General features: G+C 39.4%; 3 protein-coding genes across 3 annotated transcripts in view; all 3 read left to right on the forward strand.

Moving 5' to 3' along the window:
• The first annotated feature begins 4,640 nt into the window (after nucleotides 1-4,640).
• LOC143023674 (uncharacterized) overlaps nucleotides 4,641-12,273 on the forward strand; it is a 28,367-nt gene continuing 20,734 nt past the window's right edge. Inside the window, exon 1 of the mRNA XM_076182281.1 lies at nucleotides 4,641-4,889. The gene's annotated coding sequence lies outside the window, so the exon portion shown is untranslated. The remainder of the gene's footprint in view (nucleotides 4,890-12,273) is intronic.
• On the forward strand, nucleotides 5,195-9,734 carry LOC143023675 (uncharacterized). The gene is made up of 2 exons (XM_076182283.1): nucleotides 5,195-5,278; nucleotides 7,893-9,734. Exon 2 carries the CDS (start codon nucleotides 8,246-8,248, stop codon nucleotides 9,116-9,118), a length of 873 nt encoding a protein of 290 aa, XP_076038398.1. The 5' UTR covers nucleotides 5,195-5,278; nucleotides 7,893-8,245; the 3' UTR covers nucleotides 9,119-9,734.
• On the forward strand, nucleotides 10,398-11,689 carry LOC143023666 (uncharacterized). Its single transcript, XM_076182269.1, has 3 exons — nucleotides 10,398-10,455; nucleotides 10,609-10,742; nucleotides 10,898-11,689. Exons 1-3 carry the CDS (start codon nucleotides 10,398-10,400, stop codon nucleotides 11,687-11,689), a joined length of 984 nt encoding a protein of 327 aa, XP_076038384.1.

Genomic DNA, 12,273 nt, shown 5'->3' on the forward strand with positions numbered 1-12,273 from the left:
CATGAAAGCCAGGACTGTGAGAAATTGCAAGAAGATCTCGTGAGGATGAGAAGCTGGTCAGAGAAGTGGCTGATGAGATTTCATCCCAAGAAGTGCTGAGTGATGAGAATCGGGAAATCAAATGTGGACAATAGGATATATTCTATGGAAGAAGAATTGACAAGAATCAAAGTAGAGAAGGATCTGGGAGTTGTAATTGATGACGAGCTAAAATTCACAGCACACTTGGCTGAGAAAATCAATAAGGCAAATAGACTAGTTGGGATAATAAGAAGAACTTTCGTAACATTGAACGAGACCATATTCAAGTCATTATACACTGCACTAGTCCGACCACATTTGGAATACGCTAATCAGGTATGGTGATTATACAAGAAAAAGGACATTGAGGCTGTGGAAGCAGTTCAAAGAAGAGCAACAAAGTTGGTCCCTAGCCTGAAGGATTTGCCTTACCCTGAACGATTGAGGAAATTAGACCTTCCTACACTATCATACCGTAGATCAAGAGGGGACATGATAGAAACCTTTAAAATTGTGAACAATTTATATGATAGTGAAGTGAGCAGGGGATTATTTATTGAACTTGCCGGTTCAGTGACTCGAGGACACACCAAGAGGATCTACAAGCAGCGCCCAAGATTGGACATCAGGAAATTCACTTTCTGCAGTCGTGTTGTGAACAACTGGAATAGTCTTCCTGATCATGTTGTGAATGCAAATTCAGTTGTGAGTTTTGAAAAGAGATTGGATAGTGTATGGAAACATCAAGATCAAATATTCGATTACACAGCTCAAATAAATAACAAACACCTAGACCACAGTGACCACTAGACCCCAGATGACCTAAGTTTTAGTCATTTAGAGCCGGAGTCACAGGCTTAATGGCCTCTTCCGGGACCCTTCTATGTCTATGTCTATGAATGAGTCACGAAGTCTATAAGTGGTCCGAATCAGCCATTGCTAGCGAGGGCTGAATGAACCATGAAAATGAACACAATTTCTGATTGTTAGTGTGTTATGTATAGGGCCTATAGTACTTAAAGAAAAATTCGTCTCACCCCCATTTTTAATCATGTGTTCTATTTTTCTGTATAGGTCATGGATCGCTCCCTAATTCCCCACAAGAGGCAACGAGTTAATGACGACGATCAAGTACTTCTAGTTCTACTGAAAATCCGGAGTTGGAAGAGAAGGTGGATGATGACAGTACCCAGAAAAACACAAGACGTCCTCCAGGGCCAAACAACATCAGCCTGCTGCCAGATAGTGGGCCTACCTGTCCTGATTTGAAGAAATATCCTTCACACATGCAAGGTAATCAGACAAGATCATTCAATAAAAGATGGCACCAACAATATTCTTGGCTTGAATATTCCGTGGTCAAAGATGCAGCTCACTGTTTTGCGTGTCGTCATTTTACAACTTCCCATCTTGGTCGAGCTGAACAATTATTCACCCACAACGGATTCAAGAATTGGAAGAAGGCAACCATGTCTCTGAAGGCTCATGATACTTCAGCTTGTCATAAATTTGCGATGCAAGCTTGGGGAGAATTCAAATTGCAGAAAGTTACAGGGGCAACAATTTATCAAGCCATTGGTGCAGGGCATGCCAAGACAGTGGTGGATAATCGGCGGTACATTAAAGTTTATTGATGTACTTCTCTATACAGGATGTCAAAATGTTGCCCAGAGAGGGCACAGAGAAGGGGATGAATCCGACAATCGAGGAAACTTTTTGGAATTACTTAATGTCCTAGCCAAGTATGATCATACAGTTGCAAAAAAAGTTAACGGTCCGGGGAATGCAAAATATACTCACCACGATATACAGAATGAATTATTTGAAATAATGGCAGGTATGATCAGAAAGGAGATAAGTGATGAGGTGATACAAGCAGTGCACTTTGCCATCATGGTGGACGAAACGAAGGATATAGCGAAGAAGGAGCAGATCTCTATTGCTGTGAGGTATCTCCATGATCAGGAACTTCATGAAGAATTCTTGGATTTCACACCAGCTGAAGGCCTTGATGCAGAATCGTTACTCCAGAAGATAAAAGAAACTTTACCCAAATGTAAAATTGACCACAATGCCTGTGTCGGTCAGTTCTATGATGGAGCGGCAGTTATGTCGGGTTGCACCAATGGGGTCCAAGAAAGATTCAGAAGAGATGTTTCACAGGCTGTATACATCCACTGCTATGCTCATAGGCTAAACAATATAATGTCAATCTCTGAGTTTTTCGTCACAATCCAATCACTGTAAAAAAAATTCTCCTCGTCAGTGGTGTATCATGAATTTCTAAAATTCCAAAAGGAGCTGAACCCAGAAAGACCATATATAGAACTCAAACGGTTATCGGACACCAGATGGGCATGCCAACACTCATCCTGCCAAGCTGTTAAGAGGACCTTGCCTGGCATTGTTGCAACCCTAAAACATTTAATGGAAGGGGAAATGTGGACAGGGCCAGTGGAGCAAGGTCACTCACTGCCCTTCTGGATCACCATTTTGTGACGAATCTGGTGTTCATGGAGAGTTTGCTGCATTTGACGAAAACCTTGTCAGATGAACTCCAGTCCCCCGATCTCTAGCTTGCCTCAGCAGTTGATTTGGTTGAAGCAGTGATGTCTAGTCTCACAGAGATGAGAAACGAAGAGAGCTGGGAGCAACTACGAAATCATGCTGAAGAATTGTGCCAGACTGTAGGGATTCGCAGATAACTTGCACGTCAGAGGCAAAGGGCAGCCCCACGACACTTGGATGAGTTTGTCATAACATCCGGCATAGGACAAGATGATGATTCGAATGACTCCGATGTTACCAAGAGACGGATTTACTATTCCGTGATAGACAAGTTTCTCAGTGAGTTGAGAAATAGGTTTTCCGGCGATGCATGTCAGGTACTTATTGGAGTATCTGCCCTCAACCCCAATCATCCAACCTTTTTGAACAAGGAAAAGCTATCAGGAATGGCTGCAAATTACGGGGTGGAGGACAAAGATCTATTCGTAGAGCTGCACCAACTAAGAAGGTTGATTGCCAGAAAGCAGGAGCAGGGAATGGAAGTGGACACACCTATGCAACTTGCCATCATGCTCAAACTGTACAAAGATGCATTCATAGATTTGTATAAGCTAGTGCGTATTAATGTTACTCTTCCAGTTAACTCAGCATCATGTGAAAGAAGCTTTTCGTGCCTAAAGCAACTGAAAACCTACTTGTGTAACAGTAGCGATGACAAACGTACCAGTAATCTTGGAGTATTAAACATCAATTCCCAAAGAGCAACGATGTTAGACAGGGATATGATTATTGATGCATTTGCTGCCAACCATAGGAATAGGCGTATCATTTTAAAGTAGGTGGAATGATGTATTTCCTGAGATATATCATCGTGAGTTTCTCTTCTTTTTTTAACTTTATCTGTTTATGGTTGAAATCCATGAAATGTCAAAACATCAAGGATTTACTGGCTTTTTCATATGAAGGGCACTGAATGAAGAAAACATGTATTTCTATCTATTTTTAAAACTATTCTTAAGGAACAACTTGCAATTAAATTTAGCAAGAGGATTACATTTTTGTTATCGAAATATGTAAATAGTTTCTAGGGAAGTGCTTATGTTTCAAAATTGTTTGTTCAGCTATATATGAATTTCATTTTCATTCATATAAATGTTCTACAAACCGTAAAACCTTTTTGTTTTTGTTTTTATTTCAATTTTTGTTTATTCGACAATTGAAGAAATATAGCCTACTTCAAGTAATGTTTCATGAAGCAATTTACACAGACGTATATGCTACATGGGTTATAAGGGTGATTAGATGCCAGGGCCCACAATACTATATAAGAAGCTTTTGAATTTTCACATTGGCCCTGAATTTCCTATGGCATGTACTGCATGATGAATTGGTCACTGTAGAAATATACACTTGATTTTTCTTCCTCACCCAATTACACAATTTGATGATTGACAGACAATAATACCCCATTCATAGACATTTAATCCAGCTCAAGAAACCCTAGTCAGCATGCAGACCATGTAGAGGGGGGTTTGATTACAATCCTGTCCAAAGTACCGTGTAATTTTTTGCAACCTAAGTGGAATAGCAGCTCGGTGAAGTGATAGTAATAGACCTCCAGCAGTGGGTTTGGAAGCTCGCTATACCTCACTCGAACAATAGATAAGTGAGGTTAGAAAGTCATTTTTTTTTACCGGGATCAAAACAGCATGGTATGCCTCCCATGTTCAAATGTTCGTGAATGATCATCATCTGAGATTATTTTCTGAGACCCCCCACCTCGTCAACATGCCCCTGAACCCCACCAAGGATCCTAGGCCGGCCCCTCTGACCCCATGGCGGACCTTGGACCATGCCTTTCGGATTGCTGCTAACGCGGAAATTATAGTACTAAAAGCCAACCCAAAAATTTGCTCAGCCGCCGCCCCCCCCCCTAGCCTCCCCAACTAAAAATTCGTGGCACCGCCGCTGTGGAACAACAATCTCATTTTTCATTCCCTTTAACATTCTTGGATGCCAACCGTCAGACCCTGGTGTTTTATTAATTTTGAGTTTCTCTATTCACCTTTTATTTATCTTTTTATTTACCGTAGTGAGTAAGTTTACCCTACCCTTCTTCTCTTGCATCATCTTCGTTTCTTCTTCTTGTACACCTGTAAGAGCTTGAAAAGACTTTCTGCATTCAAGCAGGCCTGGTGAGGGCTTTTTACCATCTCTGTGTTTTGTTTGTCACTGTTTCCCACCCAGGTTTCAAACATGGTTTGCCGTCTGTTTTGGGCCTTCGAGTGAAAAACTCGATTCTCCTCTGAGGCCCTCTACAGCCCTCTCTAAAGCTTCAGTTCTACTATGTAGGCTATAATGTAAGTAGGCTACTTCCTTTTGTCTGTGAAGTAGGTTAATTTAGTTAGCATACAGTATGTTGTTCTATCAGCGTTAAAAGTTGATATTTTGTTTTAGTTCTTAATTTATCATGTATGAATACATGTATAAAAAATAGCCCTCATTACATTATATTTGACAAATCAACACTGAAGTATAATTTGTATATTTTATACAACTTTTTTATATTCAGACTCCTCAATAAACATATTCAAATTAATTAAGTTCAAAGTAAATGTCGGCAATTTAGTCAATCTTTGTTTACATTCTTCCAAATGTCTCAGTTCACTCGTCAATCGTGTACATGTATTTATTGTGTGGTAGAGGTTATTTCATTATCTGTTCATTACGTGATGTTGCCTGGCTTGATGTTAGTTCCACATGACCACTGCCTATTTAGTAATTGGTAGGCAGAATGTAGTCGTGTCAAAGCGTTTATTTATTGTTTACATTCGTGCAATAGGTATGCAATGACCATATATTAAAAGCCACAAATTTGGTGATACATTCCTTAGGTAACTATATTCTCGGCAAATTCTTTTTAATGCAAAGTTTACGGGTTACAGGAGTATTATCAATTATTTGGGACTGGAATGCTTCAGATAATGCAGTAGAATGTCTTGCAAAAGGAACTGTTGCTTAAGAAATATTAATAATCAATTTACTTTATATCAGAAGGTTCCAGAAATAGCATAATTCTTCATAAAGTAACCAAAAAGTAGGCCTATGACTATGTTGTCCTTGTGATTTATGAGTAAGATTACCATGGGCACAATTAAGTTTTCACAAAAAATTAAATACAATAAACTTCAATTGACTGATTAACCAAAACTAACCTAGCTACTCTTACCATGCTCCTTGTTTTAGCTGATGGAATTGAAGGGATGGATGGGCAAGTGTCATCTAACCTAGCTGTAGGTAAGGATAGGCATGGTTTGACTGACTAGATTATATTCTGATAGATAAACCTCTTATGAATTTGATTATATTCTTCTGGTGCTGTTTCTGCCAGAAACAAACTCATCAATAGTCAATACTGTGTGTGTAGGGGGGGTTGGTTGGTGTGTGTAGGGGGGGTTGGAAGTGTTTTCTGTCAAAGGGAAGCCTATAAAGGAATCACACATTGACTTTTGACATCCTTGATTATTGGATGGGTGTAGGCCTCTGCCAAAAAATACTAATATTTTATATTTCCAGTTATCAGTTATCTGTGATGCTCTGATTTTTTTCCATGTGGCTTCGTTTCCTTTGTAATGCTTATTGATCCACTCCTGTGCCTTATTATTTTCATGTTAATTTTCACTTTACCAGTCACCTGAAGAATTAAATTATATGTTGACTTATGGGGCAAAAATATTTAAGCAAAATATTTATAACTCATTTGAAGTGGCTGTTTACTCTGAATAACTGTAACTCAACAAGCTACCCTGACAGTGTCTTGTTTTAGTATTTGATGGAAGTGGGGTCTCACTAATTGCCGACCAAATCGACCATAAGCCGACCAAACCCAAAAAATGACGTTTTTTTCCTCAAATGCACAATCTTCTACAAGAAATTAGCATATAGTCGCATTATTTGACCTATTTTCTTTAGAATGTATGATTTTCATGTAATTCGACCAAAGAGAATTTAGGTTTTTAGCTTCTGCAAAATGACCAACCACAGCTACGAACACTGTAACAAATTAGCATATGGTTGCATTATTTGACCTATTTTTTTTAAATGTGTGATTTTCATGTAATTTGATCAAAGAGAAGTTACGTTTTTATACTCAGCAAAATTACCGACAACAGCTATGAATACCATCCAGCCCGCCATCTATGATTGGTGGTATGGATCAAACTTCACTCTATTAAGTTTCCTACTATTGTGTTATTAGTGTAATAGACTGTATATAGTTGAATTATTAGAATGTGTGATTTTCATGTAATTTGATCAAAGAGAAGTTACGGTAATTTTGCAGAGGATAAAAACATAACTTCTCTTTGATCATATTACATGGAAATCACACATTTTAAAGAAAATAGGTCAAATAATGCAACCATATGCTAATCTTTTATCTAAATCATGCTCTCAGCAAAAATCGTCATTGTTCAGGTGTGGTCGGTTATTAGTGAGTCGGACGGTAATCGTAGCTATGGCCGGTAATTTTGCAGAAGACAAAAACGTAACTGCTCTTTAATCAAATTAGATGGAAATTGCACATTCTAAAGAAAATAGGTCAAATAATACAACCATATGCTAATTTTTATATAAGATTGTGCATTTGAGCAAAATCTCATTGTTTCGGTTTGGTCGGCGATTCGTGAGACCGTGGAAAGTGGGGGAGGGGGTGAATCTAACCTATCCTAAGTGTAAGTAGTGACATGTTAGGATACACTTACTAGAAGTAATTTACTTCTCCCACAAGGATGTTAAAAACCTACATTTTATTTATTTGTAGGCTTCTAGTGGTATTTCTGTGAAATGTTTTCCTGCCAATCTTGAGGTTAGGTTAGGTAAGGAATCTCCAAAAAATCGAAAACAAGTCATCGGCTGTAGAAATGAATATCAGATTCCCATGACTCTATCAATCAGTAATTTACAACATCCTTGATTGGTGTGTATGTCTGGTCCTCCATGAAAATTTGATAAAGATTTCTTATTACTGACTATGCTATTGTGTCCTACATCATACACCGATCTCTTTTTCTTGTGTCCTCTGTATCTTCGCAATATTTATTCAGCCACTCATTTTCCTTTTTATTTCCTGATTCAGTTTTACTGTCACAGTCTCTTTTATTTATTGTTTCTCATTTTCTGCACAACCCCATAGTTTTTAGTATTTGTTGAACCTTCTGTTTCTTTCGTCTTTCATTAAGCTGCTTCTTTAATATGAGTTGTTTCTTCTCTTCCTCTACAGTATTTCGGTTAATGCCCCATTGTATACGCTTGTGTTACTCTCAAAAAGTTAGATGTCAAACTTATTGTATATTTTCTTTCAGGTTGAAGGGTGAATATAAATATTTCCTTGGAAGAGGTATCAGAAGATTCTGTATATTCCTCACATAATAAAGAGAATCCTGTGTGGCATCTGCAGCACTCAAATCTTACAAGTCATCTAAAGTATCGTGCAATGACCCGTACTTGAGAGATGCCTTTCAAAAGTGACCTGTGTGATGCAGCTTTCTCAGGAAAGAGTGCTCTGGAATGACAGGTGAGGACTCACATTGGAGAGAAGGCTTTAAAGTTAGAATTGTCTCAAACACACACGACGACCCACACTGGAGAGAAGCCTTTCAAGTGTGTCCTGTGTGATGCAGCTTTCTCAGAAAAGTGTGCTCCCAAATATCACGAGATGACCCACTCAGGAGAGAAGCCGTTCAAGTGTGACCAGTGCAATGCAGGTTTTTCAGGAAAGAATACTCTGAAATATCACGTGATGACCCACACTGGAGAGAAGCCTTTCAAGTGTGACCTGTGCATTGCAGCTTTCTCAAGAAAGAATGATCTCAAATATCACATGAGGGCTCACACTGGAGAGAAGCCTTTCAAGTGTGACCTGTGCAATGCAGCTTTTGCAGGAAAGACTGCCCACAAATATCACATGATGATGCACACAGGAGAGAAGCCTTTTCATTGTGAAATGTGTGATAAATCATTCTTACACAAGAATCATCTCAACCAACATGTGATGACCCACACTGGAGAGAAGCCTTTCCATTGTGACTTGTGTGATTCATATTTCTCACGTAAGACTTCTCTCAAAGAACACATGATGAGCCACACTGGAGAGAAGCCGTTCAAGTGTGACCTGTGTGATGCAGCTTTCTCAGAAAGGAGTGCTCTCAAATATCACATGAGGACCCACACTGGAGAGAAGCCTTTCAAGTGTGACCTGTGCCATGCATCTTACTCAGAAAAGAGTGCTCTCAAATATCATGTGATGACCCACACTGGAGAGAAGCCTTTCAAGTGTGGCCTGTGCGATGCAGCGTTCTCAGGAATGACTGGTTTCAAACAGCACATGATGTCCCACACAGGAGAGAAGCCATTTGTGTGTGACCTGTGTGATGCAGCTTTCTCACAGAAGCAATCTCTCAAACAGCATGTGACGACCCACACTGGAGAGAAGCCTTTCAAATGTGACCAATGTGATGCAGCTTTCTCAAGAAAGAATTATCTCAATCGACACATGGGGACCCACAATCGAGAGGCACTTAAAGTGTGACCTGTGTGATACACCTTTCTCATGAGGAAAAGTAATCTAAGATGTCATGTGGTGAACCATAGAGGAAAGAAGCATTTTCAGCTTTTTCATGAAGGACTTGTTTCAAATGTCACATAGTCATTCACACTTCCTCACAAAAGGTTGATCTCAAGTACTGCATTATGACCTATGCTGGTGAGATGGCCTTTCCAGTGTGACTTGAGTGATTTAACTTTTCTGTGTGATGGTATGTTCAGCTATTAAATATTGACCCACTGTTATAGACCTGTTTGACTGATTCATCGCACACAAATACTGTCAGTTGTCAATTTTGGTTGACTCGTTTGTGCAGTTGAGTGACCTTTGATTGGCCTATTGTGTAATTGCATGTTTACTTGCTTGTAATCAAAAGGCTTGAGTGTTCCATTAAGTGCACGAATATTCATGTAATCATGGAAAGCCATCAAGAATGTTAGAAAGTGACATGACTGGTGGCTATAGATACCTGCATATCATGGCGTATACAGTTCTGTTTACTTTAGCATTGTGGAAGGTTGTCTGGAATATACACCATTGTTACTTGTAATTTGTTACTGTAAATATAACTATGTGAATATATTCAACAGTGTTTTATTGGATCACTGAAAATACAACACCCACAGTTTAATGGAGTCTTTCTAATTGTGATATAAGGTGTTGCTCATTGTTGTTGAAGAATAAATCCATGATGTTAGATGAGTGGTATGTTTTTATTATCTGAGCCAAGAAAAATTTGTACTTTCTAGTAGTAGTTTTGATTGCATTTGTTCATCTTAAGTGTCTCCTGAGAGAGAATTTTCTGGTCAAATAAGTTCTGAAATATATTACACCTCAATTTCTAGTGCATTTGTCCATGATGTATGAAATGTAGTTGTCAATTGATTTTTCAGCATGTAATACATCCTTCTTTGAGTCTTTGGGCAACGTGCATTGAAGGTTCCTCAATGGTGAGCTTTTTTGGGAAAGACTTTACCATACTTATTGTTATGTATTATTGTTATTATTTTTATTTATATTTGTTATTATCATAATTATTATTATTTATGTACTATTTTATTCATGTAATGTATGGAAAAAGTTGGACTTAGGAACCATGATGAAAAAAGTAAAAAGCACTGGATTCAGAAACAGGTAATTTAATCCTGACATTTCAAACCCCCTCTGGGGTTCATCCTCAGGGGTTACAATGGAGAGGCAGTTGATTCTCCTGTATATACAAAAAAAGCAATGCATATGGTACACTTGGCGGTCCACTGTTATCATGGACAAAGAAGACTACGAGAACAAGTCCACCACTCTACTCCATGACAGAAATACCTGTGAGATTTTTTTCTTTAGATCTGTCACTGAAGCTGTAGAAAAAAGTTGAAGGGGAATTGAAAAAGCTAAAAGTAAATCAATAATGGAAAAGGGGTGGAACAAGACGAGGCCAGGGGATTCCATCATTCCCTAGTTTTATGGGTTGCCTTCAGTGGGTCCCCCATACAACTTAGCATTGATGATGGTGGTGGTGAACTTGTTGCAGATTTTGAAGAACTCCAGTGAGTTCCTGGAGGAAATTCGAGGCATCAGTGTGAAGGAGGATGAAGTGATGGTTTCATATGATGTAAAATATGTGTTTACGTTGTTATCACAAAACCTGGTGTAGTGATCCATCATGCCTGTGCTGAAGAGGATGTGGGGCTTCCTGGAAAATGAGAAACTATCACCAGAGGAACTGATGGGGTTGGTAAGTTGGTGCCTGGATTCTACCTTCTTCAGGTTCAGAGACTTTACGATCAGAGAGTTGGGACTCCCATGATTTCATCTGTATCAGTAATACTTGCTGAAATCACCAGGCAGTGCTTCGAGGAGGAAGTCCTAGTAGCAGTCCGAACATCCCTGAAGCTCTGGGCACGATATGTAGACAACGTATTTGCAGTCCTGAAGGAAGGAGATGTTGACAGTTTGCTCTTGCATCTCAGTTCTAAGAACGAGACTATCCAATTTGGGATGGAGGAGGAGGTGGAAGGGAAATTGCTGTTCCTGTATGTACTAGTGACACATAAAAGAAACTCGTCCATTAGTGTTTACAGGAAGTCAACGCACACTAACCACTTGTTGGGTTATAAGAACAACCACGCGGCATGTCACAAAAGGAATGTGGTGAAGACATTGTGGAGCAGGGCAGAGAGAGTGTGTTCAATGGCTCACTCAATAAAAGAAGAGAGGAACAAGCTGAGAAATGTATTCATGGCCACTGATTACCCAAACAAAGTGGTGAAGAGATGGATGGCACAACAAATAGAAAGTGACCGAAGTGCAACACCACAGACAACAAGGGTGATGATCCCTTATGTGGAGGGATTTTCTGAGATTATGGCAAGACTGCTTTGGAGATGTGGGGTCAATGTGGCACATAAACCAAGCAACACCTTGCACATTGCTCTCATGATGGTCAAGGATGGAGAGTGCAATGAGGGCCAAGCAGGGGCAGTCTATGAGGTGAAGTGTAAGGACTGCAACATGCACTATATTGGAGAGACAGGGAAAAAGCACACTGCAGAGCAGTGAACAGGAGGGACCACAGTTCAGCGATATTCAAGCATGACTTTGATTGGGGGGGTGCAGAGGTTTTGTAGAAAAGCAACAAGGTAGCAGGCTGTTTTTGGATGTGTGGGCTAGTGACAAAAACATAAACGGATCCACCACACTAAACCCTATTTTCAGAGGGGCAAGGGAAAGGATGAGCAGGACAGACACCCGACAGCAGGCAAGAACCTAGGAAAGGTTATGAGCAGGAACGGACGGGAGGGGGGCTTTTCATCCACACCCACACCAGGACAAAAGAAAAGCAGCCTGTGAGGTGATCTTGCCAAGTGTACCACGTATTTAATTTTTGTATATAAAGGACGCGCGCAGACACATGCACACACACACACACATATATATATATATATATATATATATATATATATATATATATGTATATATACTGTAAGTCTTGAAATAGGTCTTAAAATTTTTGTGATTTTCCTTTGGTGTTTTGCCTCTTTTTATGAATGCGGTTTTCTCTCTGATTTGTTTAATCAGCCATGGTTTTTGAGTGCTCATGACTGCCCCCCCCCCCCCTTTTTATTTTTTAAGGAGGCATATCC

The sequence above is a fragment of the Oratosquilla oratoria genome, unplaced genomic scaffold, assembly GCF_046742065.1.
Source record: "Oratosquilla oratoria isolate Oo_2021 unplaced genomic scaffold, ASM4674206v1 SCAFFOLD54, whole genome shotgun sequence".
NCBI lineage: Eukaryota > Metazoa > Arthropoda > Malacostraca > Stomatopoda > Squillidae > Oratosquilla > Oratosquilla oratoria.